The sequence below is a fragment of the Diplotaxodon limnothrissa genome, linkage group LG17, assembly GCF_057381915.1.
Source record: "Diplotaxodon limnothrissa isolate DT_005_m linkage group LG17, D_limnothrissa_male_GT1.1, whole genome shotgun sequence".
NCBI lineage: Eukaryota > Metazoa > Chordata > Actinopteri > Cichliformes > Cichlidae > Diplotaxodon > Diplotaxodon limnothrissa.
Genome location: NC_140612.1, coordinates 5,711,797 through 5,739,169, shown reverse-complemented (window position 1 = coordinate 5,739,169; position 27,373 = coordinate 5,711,797). Strand labels below are relative to the sequence as shown.

Here is a 27,373-nt window from a genome sequence, read left to right as displayed (position 1 = left end):
CCTGGAGTTGGGCCCAAGAACACTGGGAAATGGATGGATGTATTCCGGTTTGTCACATTGAAGTTGATCCAGAAAAGTTGATTACATGCTCCTTTATCAAGTACAACGTCTTCAACGCTGATTTTGTTGTGTTGTAACCCTCCTAGAAGGTTGACGTGAAGAGTGTAAAAGGTAGATGGGTTTGTCTCTTCAATGATGATTTGGCTGTGTTGGAATCCAATGCCAGCGAAGCTAGCGGCACACTTGGCTTGAGTCTTGTTCATGTATTTGCCATATAGTGTGGGGTGTGTCGACGTGCTGGGCATATAAGAGCAGACATAACAGTCTGTATTTTCTGATTCTGCCCTGGTCCTGTCGTGGATGTATCAGTACCAGGCATTGTTCATCCAAGGGTGAATGTGGTCTTGTGTCATGTCTCTTAGGTGGGAGTTGTCATGCTCCATCTTCTCTGTCTGCCTCGTGGTTCAGCTGTTGTCGGCATCAGCTGGGGTCCTGTAAGGGTGAGCATCGTAGTCAAGGTAAACAAGAGGGTCCACCTTCCCATGGCTGCGTACAGGTCCGTCACACCCTACTACTTGGTTGAAGTGGCTCTGATGTATCCAGGAGGGTCTCTCCGCTATTTTGCAGGTAGTTGGAGTGGTCAGAAGCACTTGGTATGGACCCTCCCACTGTGGTGAGCTCCAATTTTTCCTTTGGAGTACTCGGACACGGATCCAATCACCTGGCTTCAACCTGCAGGAAATAGAAGAAGAATCTTGCAGCAGTTTATTGTTCAAAACAACTTCTCTGTTTGTCAACAATTGAGTTATCCAATCTGCCAGAGTGGTTTCACAGATTGATTTATCTAGTGGCTCGCTAGTAACTGGTAGTGAAAAAGGTCGCCCATGTATAATTTCAAATGGGAACAGTTTGTTATTTCCTTGTGTTATTCTCATCCACATTTTGACTAGGCCTACACATTCTGGCCATGGTCTGCCAGTTTCTTCCATTGTTTTCCTGAGCCTTTGTTTTATAGTGCCATTTGTTCTCTCCACTAATCCTGCACTCGTGGATGGTAGGCACAATGGTGTTTTATACTGAAACCTTGTGCTTCAGATACTTTGCTGATCACGTCATTTACAAAATGGGTTCCATTATCTGATCTTATCAGAGTAGGAATTCCATATGTTGGAATGAAATGGTTGCATAGTCTGTTTTTTCACTGGGTAGATTTCTGGCCATTTTGAGAAAACATCTATAATTACTAGAGCGTATTTTGAGCCCTGACACTCATTCAATTCAATGAAGTCCATGTGAATTGTATGAAATGGGTGAGGTGGTGTAGGAAAATGTCCTCTTTTTGGTCTTAAGTTACCTTGGGTATTGTGTTTTTGGCAGGTCATACATGTTCTCACATATTCTTTTGCTGAAGTTTCAAAATTTATAGTGTAGAATTGTTGGCATCCCTCAGATTATCCCTCCTGATGAGCCATGGCTCAAAACCATGGCTCACTAGAGCAGCTGTTTTGTGTAATGATTTGGAAGAATGGGTTTTCCTGTTATTTTCATTATGTTATCAGTAGGGATGGGTATCGTTTAGGTTTTATCCGATACCGGTGCCAAATCGGTACTTTTGAAACGGTGCCGGTGCTTAAATGGTGCTCGAACCGGTGCTTAAAGAATGGAGAACACAAACTTTGTCCAAAAACCTCTCATGTTCAGCTGGTTTTTTTTGTAAAAAGATAACAATGTGTGCCTTTTCTGCAGCTATGTGGCATATATGGTATCACTCTTGGCTGGAAGCAGTGCTTAATCAATGGAAAAAACACAAACTTTGTCCAAAAACCTCTCATGTTTAGCTGTTTTCCACTTTTTCTTTGGTCATTTTAGCCTTTTTGGCAGGGTGAAGGGAGTATCTGCCATCAAACAAGAGGACAGCCGCATGTAGCTATGATGATGTTTGCTAGTTCACCTTACCTGCATTAATGTAATAACGTGGTTAGCCTACTCAACGTAAATTACACACGAACAACATTAAGCTACTCACGCAGAGAAGAACGGCTGCTGCTGCATCAATATCCTCATCATTTCTGCTACACTGGCAGGGCTAGGGGCCAGGACTCTATTCTTCGGGTTTTTGGGGGATGTTGCTCCGGGTCCGATAACTGGCAACCCACCCGACGTGCACGGTGTGAGGTCTCGCAGCAAGCTATCAAATACGGCGCATTTCTCGGCTTTTAAAAAAAACGCTATGCGTCGCCAGCTGTTTAATCGGATTCTTGGTGTTACCTCCTTTGACAGTATCACAGTATCAGCTTAAAGCACTTGTTGCAGGCTGCTGAGTTTGCATATTTTGCTGTGAAGTACAGCCAGACTTTTGACCGCTTCGCCTTGGGCATTTTTAATCTGTAGCTCTGCTCTAACAGAACGTACGTACCTGGCCCCGCCTACTATCCTCGGAAACATAAAATGATTGGCTAGAAGTGTATCACAGCTCAGGAAAAAAAAGCACCGAAATAAAGCACCGAAATGTGCGCTGCTTTTCGGTCTGGTTACTACCGTTTATGTCAGAACCGGTGCCATCATGGCACCGGACACCGGTACCCATCCCTAGTTATCAGTGTCTAGTACTGCTCCGTGTTTTAGCCATTGCTTCTGTTCTCTTGGTGATGCTGCTTTTTGTTCGCTCTGCAATACAGATAGTGGAATGGTGTGATTTTCATGAGTTGTCAAAGGAGCTTGCAAAGAAAAGCGTCTGGACTTCTTTAAGTTACTTGAGACGTTTCACCTCTCATCCGAGAAGTTTCTTCAGTTCTAAGGTCAAATGGTGGAGAGTCCCAGATATAAACCTAGTGGGAGTAACCCCCCACAGAGGGACAAAAGGACCCCCTGATGATCCTCTAATCGCCTGAGCCAAGGTGTGAAACTGGGTGTGGGTCCCAATCAGCCAGAGTTTCGGGTGAGTTCATTGTGAAACCTGGCCCCACCTCATCATACGAATTCCTGAGGTCAGATGGCCCAGGATGTGAGTGGGCGTTAAGGCGTCTGGGGAGGGAACTCAAAACTGGATTATAGATGGCAGAGAGTTGGTGTCGTAAACCACCGCCTCTGCCCACGTTTCACCTTCTCGGATGAGAGGTGAAACGTCTTCAAGTAACTTAAAGAAGTCCAGACGCTTTTCTTTGCAAGCTCCTTTGACTATGATGACCTGGATGACTGAGAACCTTCACAGACATTTTCATGAGTTGTTAATAAGACTGTGGTTGCTATAGCTGCTGCTTTTGCAGCTTTGTCAGCAAAATTGTTTCCCTTCTGATGTGCTGCACATTTGCAAATTGCTAAATGTCGCATCACATAAGGAGTTTCCTCCCATGTAGACACATGTGTGCCATGATAAAACTTTCCTCCACACACTAGAAATAAGAAACTAATTTCAACCCTCTGTTACATTTTATTCACTTATTTTATAATCCAGTCATTTTTTCAAATCTAGTATCAATTAACTAATTTGCATATCAGCTCATAATGCGCTAAATTGATAGGTCAACAGAAATGCACGTTCAAAATATTATCACAAAAAAGAATTTCCTTCATACAGTAAATTACTTGTGTTGCATCAATCAAACAGAAAGCATCTCACACTTTATTGTATTACCAACTAAATTTATTGTCTGATTACTGCTTGGTCATACCAGACACTCTCTGTGTCTTTATTTTATTTATTTATTTATTTTTTTGCAAACGTTTCACCTATTGTCCTGCTGAAGAGTTAAATGTCAGCAGTGGATAAATTCAGCATTTGATAACAAAACTCTTTTAAGTTTTCCCTGCTTTAACACCAATGAGAGATATAGGCACATCTGTATAGTGCTCTTGCGTGTGCTAAGAAAGGCAAATGTGCTTGTAGCAGTTGAGAGATTATTATGCTGTTATATATTACATTATACCTGTAATCAAAATGAGTAGGGGAGACCGGGGATAGTTGTAACGTGGGTCAGTTGTAACACTTCCAATTTCTCCAATCAGGGCTAAGTTTCAAATGATGTGACTCATCCTGTGCATGCCCAACTCAGTTCTGCTATCACATGTGAAAAATCAGCACATTTTGCCAAACACAGACAATTTAACATGAAAAAAAGTAATTTGTATGCCAAAAAGTAAGTTTTTCTACTTTATTTCAATTTGTAATAGCATTATCTGCTTTGCAGTTAAACTCATCAAACTTAAATTATGTTATTTGTATGTCTATGGGGATATATTCTGTGTAAGTCTTTAGTGCTAATGTTTTAGCCATTGGCTGTAATGTTAGCTAGTTCATGGCTATAGGAGTCTGGGTCAGTTGTAACAGCAACAGTCTGGGTTAGTTGTAACAATAATGCAGATGTTACAACTTACCACACTATTACTTTAACTTATATTAAACAAGTTGGGGCAGCGACATCAGCGAGAGAGGTTCACTGGTTGCTTTTGTATATGCGGTTAATGCCATTGGCAACACAATTCCTCCACTGTTTGTGTTCCCACACATACATTATGCAGACCACTGTGTCAGAGATGGACCAGTAGAAAGTACTGGTAGTGGAAATAAATCAGGATGGGTGCAAGAAACAGATTTCCTCATCTTTCTGAAGCACTTTGCAAACCTCACCAAGGTAAGCCATGATAAAAAGTAATGGAATTGCGATGCTGGTGAACAACTACATTTTTTCAGCTTCATTGTTATGTTCAAAATTGGTGCAAGAGTTGTGGGTTATAATGCCCACTGAGCCAATGAGGCCAAACTCAAGGAAGACCAACCAAAATTAATTAAATATTCAGTTGCAGAAAATTCCATAACTTGTCTTTTTTGGGGGGTTGGAATATGTTCAAAAGCTAGATGTCTGCATTCTGTCACACACACACACAGCTACATAAATGGCTGTAAGTGCATTCATGTGTTGAATAAACAAAGATTACATGTAAATGTTTTGTTAGTACCCTTATTTCATTGTGTTACATTTCACCCCAGGATATGTTACAACTAACCCAGACTATGGGGTTAATTGTAACATTTCACTCTTTGTGTTTGAGGCCATACCATGCAATGGGTAATTGTGCTGCAGAGAAAATAGCTGCACTATTTAATAGCTGAGACATGTAAATACTTTGCATTACATTTTGAATCCACTACCTTAAAAGAGCTCCAATTTACAGACAGAAATGTCAAAAATGTTACAACTATCCCCGGTCTCCCCTACTGATACTGCTGTAGGCCACATCATACTTCTTGTGTAATCAGTACATAGTTTTAGTTTGCATCATACTTCTGAGTTAAAAGAATATGAAAATCATTAGATTTATTAGATAGGTTTCTATTATCCTATACTGCTGACTTACTGTGAGTGAGTTACACTGTTTCATGACATTTCATACTGCTGAGTTATGAAGAGAATATTGTGTTCAGAGAGTCAGGGCCTTTTTTTTTTGATAGTAGAGACAACAGAGCACATTGCACGGGAGCTTCACACTGTAGGAGTGTTTAGCTGATTTTAGAGTTTAGAAATGTGTTAACATAGAATGTAGAACACTAGAGACACTGCCCCCGATATAATAAAGGCCTCACTGTGTCGTGAACTTAGGAGTAGATTGTAGGAGACCCCTCCCCCACTTGAACTGTGAAAGTAAAACAGAGAGGAGTTAATGCTGAGTGGAAATTCCCCAGAGAATGTTTGGGTGGGGGTCTCAACATTTGTAAATGGATAACTGTGGTCTGGAAGGGAGATGGGTTTTATGACCTAGGGAGTCACCTACACCCACAGTGTTTTAACTGTCACGCACACACATCCACACGCACACTGACTCATGTGCACACACATACACACAGGTATGCGTACACAGTCACACACGAGCACTCACATAGGCTACGTTCACACTGCAGGCGAAAGCGCATCAAATCCGATTTTTTTGACCCTATGCGACCCATATCCGATCATACTATGACAGTGTGAACGGCACAAATCCGATATTTTCAAATCCGATCTGGGTCACTTTCGTATGTGGTACTGAATCCGATACATATCCGATGTTTTAGAAAGCGACTGCTGTTTGAACGGTCAAGTCGCATTAAATCCATCTTTTACATCACTGACACAAGACAGACGCCAATTATCAGCGCTGGAGAAGACATCGCGAACGCTTCCTGGCCATCCCGTGTAGATGTCAGTGAAACTGTTGGGAAGACAATGTTGGAGAAACGTGAACATTTTTTGTACTGTATAATCTGCAGATTCTGACAGAAATCTGCAACTATCCTTTGAAGCACCTGTTAGATTCTAATATTATTTTATGCCATGTTATACCCCGAATTAAAGATTGTGAATTATTATGTAGTTTTAGTTTGCATTATTCTCCTGAATTAGAAGAAGCTGATAACTATTACATTAGTTAAACTGATTTGCATTACATTAAATTGCTGACTTGTTGTGAATGAATGATATTGTTTTATGATGCATTATATTGCTGAGTTATAAGAAATACTGTTCGCAGAAGGTTATTGTCTAATTTGTCTGAGTAGAAGAGAACAGAGTGTGCTGGAGTTTTCTGCCCCATTTCAGCAGGAGCAGATAAACAGGGAGCCAAGGTCGTAGCTCAGGCGCTGTGTGAGAGAGAGCATGTGAATGTTTAGGCTTTTTATGATAAGGTGGAGGCACCAGAGGCTATAAAAGTTTGAGCAATGCTCCACCATTTTGAGATTTTGAGGCTGTCTGCATCAGTGTCCATCTCCCACGCGTGTGTTCATTAAAATCATCGTTTGACTCAACCCGGCCGGACCAGTGTTGTTATTGTGGTTTTTTCTCTTGTCTCCATCCCCAATATTTTGAACCTTAACAGCTTGGGGGCTCGTCCTGTGGTATTGGGGTGGAATTTAAAAGTTTGGACGGTCCGAGGTTGTCGAACGGACAGGCACGAGCCAGTGGTCTGATGTGAGTGGACAAAAGCCGGCTTATCTAAAGGTAAGGCACTACCTGTTGAATTATTTCCAAAGTGTGCCAAATTGGATATGACTAAATTAAAGTCTACTCACTGAAATTACTGGTAGAGTGTCTGTTTTGATTTTGATGAGAATCACCGTGTGTTATGCAGTTAAAGTTGTTTAAGAATGTTTAATGAAGTTGAAGAAATATGAAACTGTTCTGGAGGTAACAGATATAATGTTGGGTTTGAGTCCCTGGATATTGAGCTGAAGGCTCAGGTAGTTTGGTAGGGAAATTAGGACAGAAACTGTTCTGGAGGAAACAGAGACTGGTTAATAGTTTTACAAATTAGGTCAGAAACTGTTCTGGAGGTAACAGATACTGTTTAATTGGCATGGTAAAATTTGTCAAAAATCGGTTAGGTGAAAATTATTATAGGACGGCACTGGAAGATGCTAAGAAGCACATAGCCCGGGGGTTATGCCCCCTCCTGGTCGTGGACGCGCGGCTTTGACCTGTCGGCGAACAGGGTTAGTTCAGTTTGGCTTATCTGTGGGGTACAGGGCATCCTGAAATAAGCTAGGAGTTACCGAGTCTCCTCATCGTTTAAAACGGTGTCATGTGCTTGTTTGGACAAAGTTAAATTGAGTTAGGGACTTTAGAAATCAGGCCATAGGCTGTTCTGGAGGAAACAGATACTGGTTAATTGATTACAAAAAAGTTAACTTTCTTCGGTTGGACCCGTTATGATAAATTTGTCGAAATTGTTTAGGTTCTTTAGAAATCAGGCCATAGGCTGTTCTGGAGGAAACAGATACTGGTTAATTGATTACAAAAAAGTGAAGCTTTCTTCGGTTGGACCCGTTAACTTAAATTTGTCGAAATTTGTTAGGTGCTGAATCTGTCAGGCCTGTCAGTGATTGTAAATATAAGACGTCTTTGTAATATAAAATAAAAGAGTTTTGTCTGAGCTTTGTGTGACCCTGTGTGTGACGACAGCGCACTGCAGCGCTGCGAGCTATTTTTAGACGGTGTGTGAACATGCAAATGAGCGGTGACGCGCACAGAGGACTTTTGTTGCTGTTTAGCGTGTTTTTGAGTTTTATAATTTTGATTTGCAAACAATGATACATGCCTGTAAGTAAAACGCTGATTTTGCTGATTATGATACTACAAATAAGGTGTTGAATGACTAGGGTGTGAATGATGTTGGATTTTAAAGCGGAAACTCAGAGAGGAGTGTGTTGGGAGACTGGCATGTAGTCTGCAGTGCAAAGGTGGGCGTCTTGCCTGCTGGTCTATTTAACAGTGATGAAAATGATATTAAATAAATCTCTCAGTGTGTTGATACAGGTGGCTACGGGGCTGGACCAACTGCCCCCACAAGCACAGCGGCCGAAGCAAATTATAGTAATGGAAACCAAATTCAGCAAGGATCAGCAGCTGTGGAAAAGACAGCAGCTAGCAGAGAATTAAAGGAGAAGTTAAGAGAAGTTTTTACACATAAAATTGCGGCCAACAGACTTGTGGAGGTTGGGAAGGCGCCTGGAGCATCACAACAAGAAGGTGAAACAAAAACACACACAAGCAGAGAAATGTGAGAGAGAGGCACATGTTAGAGAAATGCCTCGTTTGAGAAAAAACGTTAAATTAGCCCATCTACAAACACACATACACGCAATGAAGAAACAGCTTACACCCATGAACACGTGAAGATTTTCCAGCAAGTTTAAAGCAGTGAAACTTAACATATACCCGCCGTTAAATAATAAAGTTTATCCACTACTAACAAATAAACCCTCTGGGTTGCAGGACAACAACTTAACTTCAAAAAAAAAAAAAAAAAAAAAAATCACAACCAGTGATAACACGACAAATTTAGTGGTTAATAAAAGTCAAATTGTGACATGTTTTCTGTTGATTGATTAATACAAGTGATTGCTAAATGAAAGCAAATTCCAATTTTTGTGCTTTTAAACATGATCTTAAGAATTTTAACATGTACCTGTGTTGTCCTGTCAGCTTAGTGGGCCATGAGTGGATTATATGGAGAGAAAAAACAAAAAAAGGGGGAGAGAAGGCTGACACAGGGCCTGGTCCCGTTGTTTCTCCCCCTCTGAATAACACAGCCAATACAACATCATTTTCCTGTTCGTTTGTTTTTGTTTTGTTTTGTTTTGTTTTTTCTCTTTATGCTTGATTACAGGCTGCTTTGTCGGCCCGGAAAAGCCGAGGCTGACCCTGGACTCCTGCTCTCCCCTCTACCATCTTTGCTCTCTCCTCTACCATCTTTGATGTGACCCTGACCAAATGCTAAAGCAGCTGAACCCGCAACAACAACTTGAAAATGTCAACAGTGCTGCAGGAAAATGATCTCATGCAGCAGAGACGGAGAGCGGTAATCCAAGGCCCGTTTCACTACACGGGGAGATTTCTGTCAGCGTCTTTTCTTTCTGAGAAGACTGAGAAAGGCCCGGCTCCCACCACCGATTCTGACCACCTTATATAAAGGAACTATTGAGAGCATCCTGAGCAGCTATATCACTGTCAGGTTCGGGAACAGCACCATGCCGGACAGACAAGCTCTACAGAGGGTTGTGCAATCAGCTGAGCGCACCATCCGCTCCGAGCACCCTGACCTGCACGCAATCTACAGCAGGCGGTGCTGGACCAAGACCAGGAAGATCGTGAAGGACCTCAGCCATCCCAACAACAGACTGTTCTCTCTGTTGCTGTGTACGTGACAAATAAACATCTGGATTTGGAAAACGAGGCACTCGCAAAGCCACCAGCATTGTGCCTGATTGGACACACCCCTCTCACACACTCTTTACATTCTTGCCATATGGAAAAAGACAGCTTCAGCTGACAGAGCTGTGACGAGACGCCCATTAAGCCCAGATGAAAAGTGAGGCCGAGCAAAACCATGCTGACCTTAACAACTCTGCATTAAAACTGTGCAGGACAGTGACGGACCAACAATGACCATCGGACAGCAAAAAGGGCGTGCCAGAAACAGGAGGAGTAACTGAGGTCAGGAGGCACCTCAGAATGGACAAAACACCAGGAGAAAATAAGCTGAAGGCACAGGTGTCGGGGCTCGGCCAGGAGCTGACCTCTGAGAAGAGCCGAACAGCAGAGCCGCAAAAGGACGTGGAGCAAAGCAAGGAAAACATCGATGTACTTCAATCTGAAGTGGACGGAAAAGATTGTGAGGTTTCTGCCCCTCAGTAAGAGCTCAAGGCATCAGAGCAGAAAACTGAGCATGGCTCAGGAGGAGCTGGCTGATTATCGAACCCATCAGACTTGGAGTCCCAGACACACGACTTGAAATCAGCCTCAGGACCTCAGCAAGGAGATGAGAACAAAGCAGAACGAGAAGCAGTGACAGCAGCTGAACTTTGACCTGAACAAAATCTTGACTTGGCTGGGAGAAACAGGAAGAGCTGGAGCAGCAGCGTAGACTGGAGCTTGACACTGACATCCAGACGATTGAGCTGCAGAATAAAACCCTGAAGGAGCTACAGAAGCAAAAGGGTCAAGCTAAGGAGGAGTGGAATAAGGAGAAGATGCAGGATACTGGAGAAAAGCACTGCCTCAATTGGGGCCAGAACCAGTATGGACAGAACTTTGAGCAGCAGCACCAACGGATGCAAACGGACTGAAAAGGAGGAGGGCAGGACCCCAGGGCACACTTCAGGCCGTGGTTTACCCAGAACACCAGAACAGGAAAGTGATGAACACAGACACCCACACAAACACACACATCTACATGCACTGACTCAGAATGAAGAGAAACACATACGAACATATGCACTCGTTGATTGAGTGAGAAATGACACACACACCTGCAAAAAATCAATATGCTGATTCACTTCACTGAAAAGTGATCCACACACACACACATCTACAAGCTTGTGCAATAAAGAGTGATACACACACACGCTGATGCAATGAAGAATGCTTTACTAACAAATGCTGCACACAAACATCCGAATATGGAGTCGGTGACAACAATAAGAAGCCATTGATTGTTTATTGGTTAAATGCATTTCATGCCACACAGAGGGCATCTGTGTAGATTTAGGGGACAAGGTTTAAAGTAGTTTGGTTGTGAAAACAATGTCTGTGCGTGATGTCTGTTTATGGCTTGAGGCCTCCACTGAATTGTGTACTGTGCTTCACACAGCCTGATAAGGAGCAGTGGTACAGAGTGAAAATGATGAGTGAATGATGTGAGTTTTATTTCGGAGAGAATATCAAAAGGTTGTGTTGATTTGACTCAGTTGTTTAAGTTTCCGCCAAAGCAAAACATTTGTGTGTAACCAGTGTCTACTATTGAATCAAGTCAATCCAACATGTCTTTGTCAGTGAAAAAAAAGGAGTTACGGTGCCTGTAGGCCTACACAATACAGTGTGTGAAGTTTTGGTTGATTTTTGGGTTTTGTTTGACACTAGGTTGATTCTATCAGTGAGGTTTGGATTGTTCTCTTTCTCTAAGAGAGAGAAAGATGGTTTGAACTTTGGACATGTTTGCAATGGGCCCCAGTATCTGTTATTATATGAGTGTTTTATTGTTTACGTTTGTTTTTGCTTTTGTTACAGTGCACTGAGATAAGAACATCTGAGAGGTGTGATCCACCGGTGGTGATATTTTGGTATTTTGTGAGTTCCTGATTTAACAAATCAGCTCTTTAATCCAGGCCTGAGAGATTGAACTTTAAAGCGCTATAAAATATTCTTATTGAAAGCAGTCGCAAAGTATTTTTTCTCCATGATTATAATGAGCTTGGGAGAAAATTCACTTATATGGGACACTGATCCTGAAGCCTAAAAGGATTGCAGCGAGTCAATCCAGTCCAAAGAAGGAAAAACAAACAAGGAGCTGTTTCCTTTAAAATGATGACGTCATCTTGCTGGTGATGGAGCCTCGAATAGGCTGCGCGTGAGACTCCATTATCAGCAACTTCTGGTATGAATGTGTGTGGATGTATGCATATGACTGACGACTAAAAGTCATGGACTGACGACTAAAAGTTTAACTGACTTGATACTGAGACAAAAACGGTGCTGACTTTAGGATTATTGAATGTCCACAGACAATTCACCCAGCCTGTAAAAGAAGGGTGGATGTTTTGTTTTGCTTTGTTTTGTCTGCAAGAACAGAAGAATGACAGAGACTAAAGAGCTGTAGCTTCACAGCAGTGTGAACTGCAGACTGAACCCTTTGGTTGCTAATTTTGAGTTACTGATGTTTGCATTAAGAAAAGTGTGTTTTAGTAGCTGTGTTTTAATTAAGGTATCACATTATATTGTTGGGAATATTAAATGCTAAAGTGAAGAAAAGGTTTGATTCCACTCATGACTGAGCATGTTATTATTAACCATAGTGGGTCACTGTAAAGAGTCAATTAATTGTATAAAGAAAAAACAAACAAAAAGCCCTCCACCGAGGTCTATGAAAAAGAGGGGAATGATAGACAGCCACACTCAAAATGGAGATATGTAAGGATAAACACTGGTCCCCGTCTTTTGGGCGCTCTCTTGAAGTAGTCAACAATTTAAAAGTAAGATAAAATAACAGGGGCATGTGCTGAGGGGTGGTGCTGCACAAGAACAAGAGTAAAATAAAGAAAATATTGTTTTTAGGTTTGAGAAGTGCAAATTAGAATGTACCATTACACTCAGAGGATCAATATGAAGCTTGATATTTGTTAATTTTGAATGAAGTACATGACTGGTGACTGTTCTGTCCTGAGCTTTTGTTTTTACAGCACCCGCTGGATCACACCAACAGTTTCTCGCCACCGAGGAGGGGTACTTGCAAAAAAATAAATAAATAAAGAACGGGGAGGAATATCATCAAAACTGGAAAAAGGTAATCCCCAAAGGGGGTGATAACGCCATAACTTTCACTTAGGGTCAAATTCTCAAAATTTGACCCTCAAAAATTCTTCAAACATTTAGACACAAAGTGGAGATTTAGATAAATATAATGTCGTAAACCACATAAGCATGAAGTATTTGATTCAATAAGATGGTGAAATAACAAGCAGCAAAAGGTTGATCATGTTAATGGTGTTTATTCAAGGGTGCAGAGGAGATTATTATTATTAAAGACAACAAATGAAATAACGAAAAGTAGAAGTGGAAAAATTTGCGTTAACGGTAATAAAATCAAAACAAAAGAAATACTAACTAAAACTGTACTGAATGTTCACAAAACTAACTAAAATTAACTAGATTTATAGCAAAATGTGTTTGGTTGCATTGATGTGTGCGTGCCCTGCTGTAGTGAAATTAAGGTAGTACGTTAGTCGAGTCGTCTGTGTTGCTGCTCCGTCCACGCGCAGAATCAGGTCAGGAAAAGTCGGGAGACAGCGCCAGAATAGAATTGAGGATGATTTTAATATGACTGTTTTGTAGACATGACAAGAGTCTTGTAGTGGAGAGGGACATAATGTCCTCCTGAGACCCAGAGAAGAAAAAACAGGGAGAAATGTTTTCGTTTTTTCTTTTTTTTTTCTTTTAAATAAATCAAGTGTTATTAAAATAACAATCTCATAAGATGAAGATCAGGGACCAACCCAGAAGTCACTGACACTTCACTAGCTGTAAACTATTGGTTCAGGAATAAGTGATGGCACTGAACTTTCTACTTCACAAAAGTCAATTTATTTAGGAAATCTGAGGAAGTACTGATTTTATTTGGAGACACAAAGGAACATTTGGCACTTCCCTCATCTCACATCTGTTTCATTGTTGCACCCAATCATTCTACAACTGAAATGCCTTGGACTGCTAACCATTTCAGGCAAGTTGAGTGAACTATATTTTGCTAGACTCTCATCAGATTGGGGCTTCCCTTTATTGATCTTTGGAGAGAAGTCTTTATTACTGGTATTATTCAGGTTTTGTTCACATGTTTGCCCCAGGGTTCTCAGCTAAGAGGAGCTTAAACCCCAGATACTGTGAGTTCTTTTCACACATTGAGATCACTGATAACTCTCAGCAACGACGTGATCTCGTAGAAACAATTAGGTGTTATGGATTCAACTATAATTGCGACTCTTATCTTTTACTTTACTGGAAAAGATTTCTGCATTTTACCCATATTTTATTTTTAACTCAAAATCAAAATTCCAGATTCTACTACATGTTGGTTTTGCACCAGATAGGATGACAGATTTCAGGTGGCCCTGTGTCTTTCTCTATTACATCTGCCACTGCATCTCGATAATCTTTGTGTGGCTTCTAGTGGGTCCTGACCCTCTCATATTTTGAAAAATCTATGTTTGAATCTCCCTTAATAATTGTGTTAAGAATTCTCTCCGCCTTGGTCAAAAGTTGGGTATTAGGAAAAAGTGAAATAAATATAAATATAAAGTCCCAATGTGTAGAGCACACATTAATAAATTAGTCATGTTCCCTGTGAAAGTAAATGAGCCTAATTCTTAAAGACCCCTGAAATTATTTACTAGATGTTTATTTTTTGAATAAAATAAAAATCTGAGTTTAACAAAACATTTTAATTGTAAATATCAAGCTTACCTTTCTTTCTTCCATAAAATGTGCTTGTGGGCACGCCAGCCATTTTGAAAAGGTGGGAAAAACAATTGGCAAGGCCACACCCCCACACATGGGATATAATTTTAAAGGTTCTGTTGTCCTCTCTAAGAAACATCAGGACTTAGAGGAGTGGCAAGTAGAGTATGAGAGCTACAAGCAAAAAACTAAATGTGTACTACAGTGCGCAAAAATGAATTACTGGGCCATCAGGGGGTCTTGAGGGACATTTATAAAACAAAAAATCCCACAAACCTTAAAAGTGCACTTGAAAAGCTCACACAAGAAGGTTAACCTAGCTTACCTAGAAGACCTCATCAGGGGGAGCACACTCCCCCTCTTTTTAGAGCTCACCCACTTAACTCGCATCCCAAGAAAACAGCTAACCCCAGATAAGGCAGCGTGATGTATCCCGAGATAACAGGACTGGGACATCTAAATAAAGGTGTGAAACAATCGCCTTCAAAAGGTTATCAATTAACTTTAACCAAAATTAGGACCACACGGTGCGGCAAGAGTTAATAGTTATTAGTCTCAACACCCAAGGATAACCAGAAGAGCATGATTGATATGATGGAACTGAGATTTTGTTACACTTAACTTTTGCAAAACACAAATAAAACTAAATTGAAACTAAGGATTTTCAGAAAATAAAAACTAGACTAAACTAGCAAAGAATTGGTAAAAACTAATTACAACTGGCAAAAAATTGAAAATCTGGAGTCGAAACTAAATAAAAAATAAAACCTAATGAAAATGGCGAAACGTTTAAAACCCTGGTGCAGAGATTGGCAAATCTGACCAGGAAAAGTATGAGATGGATTGTCAGGACAGTCAGCGTTAAAGCCACTTTTGACAGTCCATACTAGGATGGCATTGGACATCTTGGGGGTGGAAAGGGGTTGGTGTGACCAAGGTGTGGTTTGGCTTGTTGTATGTATATTTGAGATCATATGGCTCTGGATGGACCGGTTACCAGGGCATGGAAGGAGGACAGACTCATTAAAGGAGGAGAAGGCATTTCCTGGGATTGGAGATCCTCTGGGTGAGTGGTTGATTAAAAGCATGCATAAAATAGAAGTTATCTGTTGTTATTGATTGGTAATAGATTGATAATTAGCCACATTTACAGCTGTATTGACTTGTTGTGGACGTAGTCGACTTCAGGTTTAAACACTCTAATTAACAGGTTGAAAATAGTGACATTAAAGGAAGAGTATGCAGCACCACCCTGTCAGACGCCAGTGATGGTGGAGCTCACTGATGAATCAGGTGAGCTGGATTCATGGCTGATTCAAAACTAAGATCCCCCTGCTGTGGTCAGTAAGGGGAGAAAAGGGGGAAATAAAATCAAGAATTAAAGAGGCATTTATAAACGTTTAGGTGTCAAGTGAAACGGGACAAAAGGGGGTGTTATACTGTTATTTTCAATGTCAGCATTATTATTGTATGAGAATCATGCAACAAGCATTGCATCGATGATCATTTATTGAAGCTTTTGACCTTATACTAACATCTGTGTTCCTGTGATTGTTATAACTTCTGATGAATCTTCTATTTACAGGTGTTAGGATAATGATATAATTTTTCATTGCAGGTGTAACCATGATCATTTTATACATATTGCAACTTGTTGCTCATTGTAGAGTTGTGCTCAAGTTAATAAGGGTTAAAAGCTACAGTCAGCGCGAATGTCTGACTGATCTATTGAGGGAAAAGGCTTCGAGCATGGAGGGCCGCACGCGCTTACAAAACACTGATATCATGTTATTCTTTGTGATCTTTTCTTCAATTATGTCTTTAAAGTTAGTTTAAATAGTGGCAGTTAATTAAACGAGATTTATTAAAATATTAAATACCTGAGTCAGAACGTTACACGCGGATCACCTTAAGAGTCTGGGAAACTTTGTAGCTGCCTAACTTTTTTTTTTTGAATGTTCTAGCTCCGTTGATTTGACACATTGGAATGTGTCAAAAAAGGGGGGGAAGGTTGAGCTTTAACATCAAACAAGGATTATTTGAACATTTTATAACTTCATTTGTGTCTTTAATACCTTAGGTATGGTAAAGCTTAAGCTAATAGCGGTCCGAGAAGACGGACCTTTTAGAGAATCAGTGAAAAAGCATAAACTATCACTTTCATGTTTAATCATTACTCATTGAAATGAACTGAATAGCGTTTAGAAGATTTGTTAATTTTTTGTCTTTTGTTAAAAAGAGGGGTTTCAATAATTTTCAGACACACCTTGCAAATGTGCTTATAACGAGTTGGCACTCGGCCTTTTGAAGGTCAGAAGCTTCGTTCGGCGTGACTGTCCGGACTGATAAAGTGTAGGAAATGCCTTGAGTGCAGAGGGCTAAATGCAAACACGCTTACACACACATAAGATATGATTAGAATAAGTCCCTGGGACATTCTGAATGTTTAGACCAATTCTGAATCACTAGAAGGTCAGTAGATAACAACATTAGATTATTAGGGTTAGGAAGAGGGGTGTTTTGGTTTTCTGTCTCTTACAGAGAAAGGAACAGACACCAGACGAGGTCACAGAGATGCGAGGATCCTCCGTAGCAGAGTCAGACACAGTGACTGCCGAGACATCAACTGGGTCCAAGGGTCATGGCGTTTGGGCTCCAGCTAGTCACCACAAAAGGATGGATCCCATAAACACAGCAATAACCATGAAGGGGTTGGCGGAAATCCGGGAACACCAGACCAACGAAGTTCGAGAGGCTTTTGGGCAAAAAGGGGACACCTTCCTGTTCCTTTTTCTGGAGAATACACAGATCGTTGTTTGAAATCGGGGCAGAATAATCCCCTGATCTGTGTTACGACTGAAGGGTTGTCTAACCCCTAAGGTTGAAGAATTAAGAGCAGAGGATCACCCAACTGGACGACACTGGTAGCTGCAGCAATAGAATAAAGGCTGAAAGCAGTGGGAGACAAGGAGAGTGTCATCTGGACCTGCTACTGTTGGAATCATAGTTTTTCTTGCATCTGAATTGCGCAAACACAGAGGTCATCCCACATATGGTTCGCCCCTCAGGGGGACAAAGGACCTCAGGAGTGAGAAGAGATGAACCCGGCCACACTGAATTGAAGGGTGTTGGTGAGGTCATTATTCTAATGACCTCATCAGGGGGAATTGTTAGATTATAATATTATTTTATGCCATGTTATACCCCGAATTAAAGATTGTGAATTATTATGTAGTTTTAGTTTGCATTATTCTCCTGAATTAGAAGAAGCTGATAACTATTACATTAGTTAAACTGATTTGCATTACATTAAATTGCTGACTTGTTGTGAATGAATGATATTGTTTTATGATGCATTATATTGCTGAGTTATAAGAAATACTGTTCGCAGAAGGTTATTGTCTAATTTGTCTGAGTAGAAGAGAACAGAGTGTGCTGGAGTTTTCTGCCCCATTTCAGCAGGAGCAGATAAACAGGGAGCCAAGGTCGTAGCTCAGGCGCTGTGTGAGAGAGAGCATGTGAATGTTTAGGCTTTTTATGATAAGGTGGAGGCACCAGAGGCTATAAAAGTTTGAGCAATGCTCCACCATTTTGAGATTTTGAGGCTGTCTGCATCAGTGTCCATCTCCCACGCGTGTGTTCATTAAAATCATCGTTTGACTCAACCCGGCCGGACCAGTGTTGTTATTGTGGTTTTTTCTCTTGTCTCCATCCCCAATATTTTGAACCTTAACACACCGCTCCTCTAAAACAGCAATAAGGATCATTATTAGGTTATCTACATTATTATGTAAATAACTTAAAGCAAAAATTGAGAAACGTAAAGTCCGAAGTCTTTATATTAATGGCCATCAGTCAAACAATATTGTTTGCTCTGGGTCTAAACAGAGCGCGTTGTGTGTGACGTCTTCTTTTGCGCATGCGGGCCGCTTTGAGGGTTCACACTAGAGAGCGTTTGCTGTCGCATTTTATTTGTAGTGTGAACGAGCAGACAAAAAAATCGGATTTGATCAAAAAATCGGAATTGAGCATCAAGACCTGCAGTGTGAACGTAGCCATAGACACGCGGGAACGCGCACATGTAGGCATTCATGTGCTCGTGCACATAGACACAGACAGAGTTTGCAGCACGCCGTGGGGGTTTTATGATGGGGACGCCTCTATAAAGCTGGCTGTAACGAACAAAGGGGTGAAGATTTTTTGCAGAGGGACACACCGGCCTCGTCTTCCCTTCTAGAAGTGCATGCTTAAATGAAGATGAATAAAGATGAATAAAGGTTTTGTGAAATGACTGAGTTCCGGTGCCGTCTCTGGAAGTTTTGACGAATAAAAGAACCGGGGTAAAACTGATTTCGCAACAACACCCACCTTTTGTTGGAAGCAGAAAAACAGGGAGCCAAGGTCATAACTCAGGCTTACTGACAGTTAGAAAGAATGTGAATGCTTGGTTTGTGGCTGTGGCGCATTTTGTATAGCTTCTTTTCTTTTGTTTAGTAGCTTTCTGCCTTCACCTGAGAGGGTGTGCCCTAGGTATGTGCCTTCGGGTCTCCATAATTAGAGTTTATTTAAAGATACCTTGTGGCCCTAACTCAGCCAAGTGACGTAACATAGCCATAGTATTTTGCTTACACCCTTCCTCTGTGTGGCCAGTCACTAAAATGTCATCTACGTAGAGTAGAAACTGTCTCTGCCCCTCAAAAGTGAAGCCAAACAGGTGTTGTGGGTCGGGGTGGAAAGGCAATTCAATTCAATTCAATTTTATTTATATGGCGCCAAATCACAAAAAAAGTCGCCTCAAGGCATTTGATAAGTCTATCACTGAGAACCATTGTTCTTTTGGAGTGACTTGATTCAGTATAGTGTGGGGATTTGCTAATTCTGGTGGCATCATTTCAGTGATTTCATTTATTGCTCGCAGATCATGCACTAGACGGTATTTTGCAGTATTAGCTTTCTTCACCACTTAAACAAAACATCAGTCTTTGTTTTATTATTATTATTATTATTATTATTATTATTATTTAAATTCTCCTTTCTCAAAAACAGAAAATGAAATTGTAGTTGTTCTTGGCAGAGAAACATAAAACCTCCTTTTGTTTTTTTTGTTTTTTCTTTCGAGACAAGAAACTAAGTTTGAACTTTTCTGCCTTATCACCTAAAGCAAAGCAGACAACCCATCTCCCAGCTGGCTCTGAACTTATCATCATCAAGGTCGCATGGGGAGAGCCACTTCAGAAGTCACAGTACTCCTCACATTTCAACATTTCAAAAAAAAAAAAAAAAAAACTAAACTCAGCACACTACACAGAGAACAACAGCCAAGACACAACTGGAAATGCTGTTCTTGTTTGTCCTCCTTGAACTTTAGAATAAACTTATTACATCTGCAATAGTAAATCATATGCCTAATCATTATATGTCACTGTGATCCACGAGTGTGATCACAAATTTACTTATTTTTCAATCCAACAAAACAAACAAACAAAAAAACAAAAACAAATTGCTGATGGCATGAACGCTTTACACACATGAGTCAGGATGCAAATAAAGGATGCTGCCAAAAACAAATCAGAAGTATGAGGGGAAAAACTGAGCTCACAGACAGCTGCATGTTTGAGTTTAATAGCATGCAGCTCCTGCTCTAAAAAACGTGTTACTTGCTCATCAGCTTAGCAGTGACCACATATTTAATTCAGCTTCTCAATTTTGTAGCTTTAGCTGTTGCATACAGGGTTTAGCTTATTAGTTGTTAGTATAGGTGTGCTCTATATTTCAGCAATGTCTCATCTTGGATGACAGGTTTTCAAGCAGGTCAAGTGCCTCTATGCACTTAATTAGTTTAGATATTTTCTGTATTACCGTCATCTCATATGTCATTGTACTGAATTTGAGCAAACCTTAAGCTTGATGCAGACTACTTTTAACAATTATCCACCTCACATCATATTAATATTATTTCATTATTAATGCTATTATCTTTTCATATAACAGCAATAGTATATTACAATATTTTATTTATATTTTATTTTGCATCCACCAATGGCTGTGGGTGATCTGCAGTTTCACCCTTTCCCAAGCTGGAGACATTTTCCTTTTCACACACTTTCCTTGGCTGAACAATGACACAACCTTAATATACTTTATGCATCTCTCTATTTCATTTAATATGTGTTTGTGTGAATTATCTGCTTTCTTTCATTCTATTCATTCTGGGCATGGTCTTCATCCTAACTATGTTTCATTGTTAACACCAGTTTACAGGTTGTTATCCTTGCTATTATTAGTTTGAATACATTAAAGATAAGCTCTAATGTAATTTAGCCTTTTGTTTATTTTACTTTATTCCTCTTGTATTTATATTTATTCAGTCGGGTCTGTTTCCAACCCTTTTTAAACTTCAGTCGGCTGATAATACAATCCTGTTTTTGTGATCTCTACTTTGATCTCTAATTTTCAGTTCTCCCTTCAGTTTTGATTTCTCATGCTTGGAAAAGTCTATACTCTTCCTTACGTTTTTTTAATGCTTTTACTTTTTTGTCTGTCTCTCCCTTTCATCTGTCTGGGTGGTGGCAGCCACAGTGGTTGCAGCTAATCATTCCGTGTCGGGCGTTCTCTGTCTTACAGTCCCTTTCTTTTGGATTATTCCTGCTCCAGCTTGTTGTTTTTCTAAACATTTCTAATCAAGTGTTAATTTTTCTTGTTTATTCTCCATTTTCATAGATTTTGCTGGGCCGTCACTGGCACACTTGACTTCAGAGTGGTTTACTGATACGGCCTTCGACTTCACCCTAAAGGTGAAGCGCTATCAGTTTTATGAGATGAAACTCAACCGTTCTCCTTTGTCACCAGTACGTGAGCCTCAGCAAAGAAAACAAAAAATGGAAGTAGTTCAGCAGCGTATTGTGCTGTAAAATCAACTTACTTCCAGACACATACACACATATAGACATTTGCGCGCTTATTTAACTTAAACCTATTTGGTCACGAAGTAATTTCGGCTACCTCTAAAACCAGCCTACACTTAGGTCCTTTTGGTGAACTTAAACCTATTTTACGCGTTTCTTTAAACCCTTACGGCGGGTTAGACCAAAATAGTGTTTTCTCACCCTCAGACGTCTCAGTGGTGTTTCGGATCATCAGACTGAATCCCACCGCCGTGGACCAGACTATAAACACCGGCCCGGACCTGAATTCACATCCCAGGGCTTTCGTCCTCGTCTAAGAGGGCTGTGCACAGACTTCGGTGCTGGCTTCCCACGGCGTCAGGAATCAGTGCTGGATCCTGGAACAGAGTCACAGATAACAGTTCTGATGTTTCTGCCCCGGCTACGAAGGACCAAAATAAATGTCAAGAGATTTATTCTAAATGACACTTCTTCAGCTGAGAGTCAGAGAGTGGAGACACACACGTTGCAAGGGCGGTCACAGAGCGCTCACATCAGAGTGGGGGCCCTGTGAAGTGCGCTTTGTTACCACTCTGGTCTTTATTTATATACAAAAAGTAATACAATAGTGAATACATCTGTTCATAGACAGAGGAATGTTAGTGCATATGCAGGTGTGTGTGTGTGTGTGTGTGTGTGTGTGTGTGTGTGTGTGTGTGTGTGTGTGTGTGTTTTGTGGGACTCAGAAGGGAGTGGAGACAAGAGTGGTTCAGCTCTTATTATCGCTGTGGGAAGAAACTAAGAAAGAGAACAGAACAAGTTTTTGTAGTGAACAACAGTCTAACACATCTAAAAGGTCATAATGCAGTATTCTATCATATGCAAACTTATATCATTAAAAGCTTATAATGACTACTAAGTACAATTTTCCATTGACACACACCAAGGTTAATTATGGAGTTCCACAGGGTTCAGTGCTAGGACCAATTCTGTTTACATTATACATGCTTCCCCTTGGCAGTATCATCAGAAGACATAGCATACATTTTCACTGCTATGCAGATGACACCCAACTCTATCTGTCCATGAAGCCAAATCACACACACCAATTAGTTAAACTGCAGGAATGTCTTAAAGACATAAAGACCTGGATGGCCGCTAACTTTCTGCTTCTTAATTCAAATAAAACTGAGGTTATTGGACTCGGCCCTGAAAATCTTAGAAATATGGTATCTAACCAGATTCTTACTCTGGATGGCATTACCTTGGCCTCCAGTAACGCTGTGAGGAAACATGGAGTCATTTTTGACCAAGACAAGTCCTTCAACGCACATATTAAACAAGTATGTAAGACTGATTTCTTCCATTTGTGCAAAATCTCTAAAATTAGAAATATCCTGTCTCAGAGTGACGCTGAAAAACTAGTTCATGCATTTATTACTTCCAGGCTGGACTACTGTAATTCATTATTATCAGGATGTCCTAAAAACCCGCTGAAAAGCCTTCAGCTAATCCAAAATGCTGCAGCAAGAATGCTGACAGGGACTAGAAAGAGAGAGCATATTTCTCCTGTTTTGGCTTCCCTTCATTGGCTTCCTGTTAAATCCAGAATTGAATTCAAAATCTTGCTCCTCAGATACAAGATCTTAAATAATCAGGCCCCATCTTATCTTAATGACCTTGTAGTACCATATCACCCTATTAGAGCACTTCGCTCTCGCTCTGCAGGCCTACTTGTTGTTCTTAGAGTATTTAAAAGTAGAATGGGAGGCAGAGCCTTCAGTTTTCAGGCCCCTCTTCTGTGGAACCAGCTTCCAGTTTGGATTCAGGAGACAGACACCATCTCTACTTTTAAGATTAGGCTTAAAACTTTCCTTTTTGCTAAAGCATATAGTTAGGGCTGGACCAGGTGACCCTGAATCCTCCCTTTCTTTCCTCACCTTTCTCACTCACTATGTGTTACTAGACCTCTCTGCATTGAATCATATCTGTTATTAGTCTCATGTCTTTCATTCTCTCACCCCAACCAGTCGCAGCAGATGGCCCCGCCCCTCCCTGAGCCTGGTTCTGCCAGAGGTTTCTTCCTGTTAAAAGGGAGTTTTTCCTTCCTACTGTCTCCAAAGTGCTTGCTCATAGGGGGTCATATGATTGTTGGGTTTTTCTCTGTATCTATTATTGTACGATCTACTGTGCAATATAAAGCGCCTTGAGGCGACTGTTGTTGTGATTTGGTGCTATATAAATAAAATTGAATTGAATTGAATTGAACTGAGGAGTACACAACTTCAGTGACCAGCTACATCAGGAAGTGCATAGAGCATGTCACTGTCTCCAAGATCGTCATCAAACGTGCAAACCATAAACCCTGGTTTTCTGCAAAGCTACATAGCCTGATGAAAATCAAAGACTCTGCCTTTAAGTCCAACAATAGGGAAGCTTACACTACAGCCAGAGCAGACCAGGCAAAGCGAGAGTATGCAGAAAAAATCAACACACACTTCACAGGTTCAAAGGACACTCGGCGCATGTGGTAGGGCGTTCAAACAATCATGTGCTACAAGCCAACACCTCCGGCATGCAGCAGTGATCCCTCTTTGCCAGAGAAACTGAATGCTTCTTTGCAGAGTAAAACCATGAAAGGCTTCTGGACCTGACAACATAACTGACCAGGTGCTTTGGGAGCGTGCTGACCAGCTCACAGGCATCTTCACGGACATCTTGAATACATCACTGAGCTCAGCTCTGGTACCTGCATGCCTCAAAACCACAACATTCATCCCAGGGCCAAAGAAGTCCACTGTGATCTGCCTCAATCACTACTGACCAGTGGAACTTACACCCATCATCACAAAGTGCTTTGAGAGGCTGCTATTGAGGGCACATGAAAACTCAGCTTCCAAAGAATCTGGACCCGCTACAGTTTGCTTACCGCCCAAACCACTCCACAGATGATGCCATCTTGTCTCCTCTTCACCTTTCTCTCTCCCACCTCGACAAAAAGGACACTTTTGTCAGAATGCTGTTTATTGACTTCAGTTCAGCATTCAACACAGTCATTCTCCAGAAGCTTGTAAAGAAGTTGGACCTACTGACAATAGATATCACTCTCTGCAATTGGATCTTGGACTTCCTAACTGACAGGCCCCAGTCTGTCTTCATAGGAAATAATACTTCCAAAGTCCTCAGACTGAGTACAGGTTCGCCGCAGGGCTGTGTGCTTAGTCCACTGCTGTTCACCCTGCTAACACATGACTGTATTGCACAGTAATTCTCAAATCACATCATCAAGTTTGCAGATGACACAACAGTGGTGTGTCTCATCTCCAGCAACGGTGAGTCTGAAAACAGAGAGGAGGTACAAGACCTGGTGGACTGGTGTCAGAATAATAACCTGTCTCTAAATGTTCAGAAGACTAAAGAGATGGTTGTTAACTTCACGAAGAGTTCAACGACCCTGCCAGTTTGTAGTCGGGATGAGTCGACATTGCAAAATGATATTAGTTTGACCCACTTAAATACTCCTAAAACAACATAGAAGCCACCAGAGAATTTAGGTGGTGTGTGTGGAAGCAAACCTCTTTTGCTTAAATATACATGTAACGAAAAAATGTTGTTCTTCCCTGTAAGTTTGAAAAAAATGTTAGGGACTGTAAAATATGAATTACTACAAATAATAGGTCGTGTGGAATAACCTCCCTGTGTCTTTCTCATTGTGCAGATTCGTACCACTGTCAACCACCTCCTGTGCCCTTCTAAGGGATTCAGCTGGGTTCGTCACACTACCATCACTGTGTTCTTGCTGGCTGGCACAAATGCCCTGGTTATTTTCGTTCCCACCATCTTTAGACTTATAGGTATATGTCTGCATGCAAGATATTGTAATAACATCTTAAAGAGCAACAGTAAAAGAAAGGATTGTGACTAAAATGCCAAATGTCTTTACAATGTCAGACATTTCTGCTGCTGCCATGCTCATCTTCATCCTGCCTTCAGCTTTCTACATCAGACTGGTCAAGAAAGAGTCCATGAAGTCTGGGCAAAAGATCGGGGTAAGATGGAGTTCGATGAAATGAACCGTTTTTGAACTTTACACTTATTTGTTTCCTTGCCAAGGATTCGACACGGTTGTAGCTGCAGTAATTAGCCCTTTAGTTTAACTTCATATTAAGCAAACAATCTTATGTTTTATTGTTTTTTCATTAATTATCATGTTTTTAATTACAAAACAGTACAGTGCAACAAACTAATACTATATCTTCTGCATTGCTAAGCTAAAGTAAGATAATTAGCTTTATACTGAACCAAAGACAACAAATTACACGTCTTAAACTGTGAAAGGTTTCATTTAACTTGGTGTGAATGAACACATTAGCTAACTGTGATCTTATTTTGCTCTCTAGGCATGCCTCTTCCTCCTCATCTGTATCACGGTCATGTCCAGCAGCATGATCCTCATCATTCTGGACTGGATCAAGAACGCCACAAGCGAGGTCTCTCCTGAAACTGTATTTAGTCTTTATAACCTGCTGAAGGTCTGCGCAGCGACAACACTACTGCTTTGAGAAGGCCTGCGAGCCTCCCGGTTCCACTTCCCCCACTCAGGGGTTGTGGGAAACTTGAAATTTTTTCTTTATGGGAGAATACTTTGAATTTTGACCACATGCCGTGATACCTGTTAAACATGCAAAAAAAAAAAAAAAACCAACCTAAGAAACAACTAAAAACAGGTTGCACTCTTGAACACCTTCAACCAAACAATAACGAACAAGAGAGCTCGACGCGGATTCCTTCCCACCGAGTGGAGAGCCCGTCGTAGATGGCACACTGTGCTTCCAACATTCACACGTCACCGAAATGTTGTCATCTATTTATGGAAGACCGGAGATGTGCAGAAAATGTTGTTTCTGCACATCTCCGCTTGAGAGTACGTCAACCAACTCTTGACCTCAGCAGCAAAGAAAAAAAAACCTCCAAGCTAAAGCCAACAACAGAATGTGGAAGAACTACTATGTTTAGTTGGTTTTTTTTAATCTCCAAAACACCTATGCACCGTGCTAAAGAGAGAGACCAAGTTCAGCTTAGATAGACCCAGGCCATATTTTGCTGTAATACCATTCTGTACCATAAGATGGTGCAGCAGGTTAATGTAAAATTTATTATCAATGAAAATAAAATTTTATTTACAACAGTGTGAGAAAAGGAAAAGCTTCATGAGGGGAAAGGTGCAGTTAAAAAAACAAGCTGTCAAAAAAAAAAAAAAAACCAGCAACAGCCCTTTTAAAAATTAAAAACACTGCCCACTGGTGGATGAAGTTTTAGTTGCAATTTGCAAAAAGTACCTTTGAGGGCTTTGTTTTAGAAATGTAAGCCAATCAATGCCTGTAGGAGGCAGTGTTTAATTCAAATAAAAGAAAAGTTAAAACACACACGTCTTTCAGATTCTTTAGTATTTAACAAAGTGAGTGTTTGTTCACATGGAGACAACTTCAACTCCACTGTCTTTTAAAAATGAAGCAGTGGGCTCAGATAATTTTGAGTTTTAGTTTATTTCTCCAGAGAAAGATTTCTGCAGAGCTGAAACACCAGCTTGACAATGCTGCCCCCAAGCTGACGGAGGTTGACATTGTGCTCCAAGGATCAGACACCGAGGTTCATCCATGGCACCAATTCAGTTGGCTTAAGCGCTCTGTGTGTGTGTGTGTGTGTGTGTGTGTGTGTGTGTGTGTGTGTGTGTGTGTGTGTGTGTTTAGGCCAAGGAAGATGAGTTTTTCACTGCAACTTGTTTTACTGAAGCTATGCAAGTGTGTTGAGACTTCATTTCAGGATTTGTGTGGTGTGTACCCTGAATAGTTTTAAGGGGCAGGTCAAAATGAAACTTCATTCTGATGCAAGAATACCTTTAACAGCTGGTCAATCTGCCATCGTAACTGAAAGTCCAGAGGTTACGTTTCTGATATTTGCAGGGTTTGACTGCCATTTTTTAAGCACAAATTGGGGGGGGGAGACCAGAGT

General features: G+C 40.8%; 1 protein-coding gene across 1 annotated transcript in view; it reads left to right on the top strand.

Moving 5' to 3' along the window:
* Positions 1-26,057, top strand: part of LOC146614542 (sodium-coupled neutral amino acid symporter 2-like) — a 60,476-nt gene extending 34,419 nt beyond the window's left edge. The window contains exons 6-8 of the mRNA XM_085376558.1: positions 25,080-25,215; positions 25,313-25,410; positions 25,762-26,057. Of these exons, the coding sequence (XP_085232684.1) occupies positions 25,080-25,215; positions 25,313-25,410; positions 25,762-25,923 (396 nt within the window). The 3' untranslated portion in view covers positions 25,924-26,057. The remainder of the gene's footprint in view (positions 1-25,079; positions 25,216-25,312; positions 25,411-25,761) is intronic.
* The last annotated feature ends 1,316 nt before the right edge of the window (positions 26,058-27,373 follow it).